This window comes from Anneissia japonica, unplaced genomic scaffold (assembly GCF_011630105.1).
Source record: "Anneissia japonica isolate Jap-2015-1 unplaced genomic scaffold, ASM1163010v1 scaffold287810_len224585_cov203, whole genome shotgun sequence".
In the NCBI taxonomy this organism is placed as follows: domain Eukaryota; kingdom Metazoa; phylum Echinodermata; class Crinoidea; order Comatulida; family Comatulidae; genus Anneissia; species Anneissia japonica.
In genome coordinates, this window is record NW_022734652.1 from 105,261 (window position 1) to 106,230 (window position 970).

At 34.5% G+C, this 970-nt stretch overlaps 1 protein-coding gene across 1 annotated transcript in view; it reads left to right on the plus strand.

The window, feature by feature from the left end:
• Window positions 1-658, plus strand: part of LOC117116434 (gamma-aminobutyric acid type B receptor subunit 1-like) — an 8,989-nt gene extending 8,331 nt beyond the window's left edge. Inside the window, exon 3 of the mRNA XM_033260471.1 lies at window positions 587-658. Coding sequence (XP_033116362.1) covers window positions 587-634 — 48 coding nt within the window. The 3' untranslated portion in view covers window positions 635-658. The remainder of the gene's footprint in view (window positions 1-586) is intronic.
• Window positions 659-970: the final 312 nt, after the last annotated feature.

Sequence of the window (970 nt, forward strand, 5' to 3'; positions counted from 1 at the left end):
TTCCTTCTGGTGGTGATTGAGCAGTACACCAGGAGACAATCCCCTACTCTATTCCGAATAGTGCACAGCATTCTTTAATCAATGCGCACACAGGCCATAATGCACACAGGACCAACGGCTTAAACATCATATCCAAAAGACGGAGCGCTATCGTAACTTTTATTATAGCCCTCCAGCTGGAACACAAGGAGAGCAGCGATGGGAATTGAACCGGTTTGGTTTACTGTTTAGGGACTGAAACCCCAACATCCACTAACATTTTAAGAATATCTTGATGTTTTATAAAACAGTAGATTACTCTCTTTCTCTGTAAGATAAATCTGGTAATCACTGTTGTTTACTGTACATATTTTCCACTAAGCAAATTCATTTATTGCAAAAAATATTGTGTAAGCATATAATTATTTTCCACTAAAAGAGCAATTAGATGCAATTTTGTTTCATTATAAGTAATGAAAATTAAAAGAATAGCCATGGCTTGGTTTGCTACAATACAACTTACATGAAACAGACAAATCCCATATTCTTGTGATTATCATAACCGTTGATAAAATGTTTAGAAGAACTGTATTTATGTTTCTTCTAGTGTTGTGTTGTGCATTGCAGTACTGATGTTTATATGAGATGTTTGTAGACGCTTGAAGATCCCTAGTGATTTTCAATGATCAGTGCAAAGCCTGTCTTACCATATGTGAAAAGGTGCATCCATGTATAGCTGCTAATATATTAACTTTCTAGGCCTTTTAGGAAGACATTCAAATTCAATTTGAAATCAACAATGAATGTTTATAGTAGAAATCTTTCATCTTATTAGGACAATTTGCTCATTTAGGAATGACAGTTCACGATTAAGGAGACAGGTTTTTGATTTTGATTTATTCTGAACTCATCATATAGGGAAAATACAATAGCAATAAATATGAAAACAAGATAATCTATGATTACAAACCCTCACCCTGGTGCGCCATAT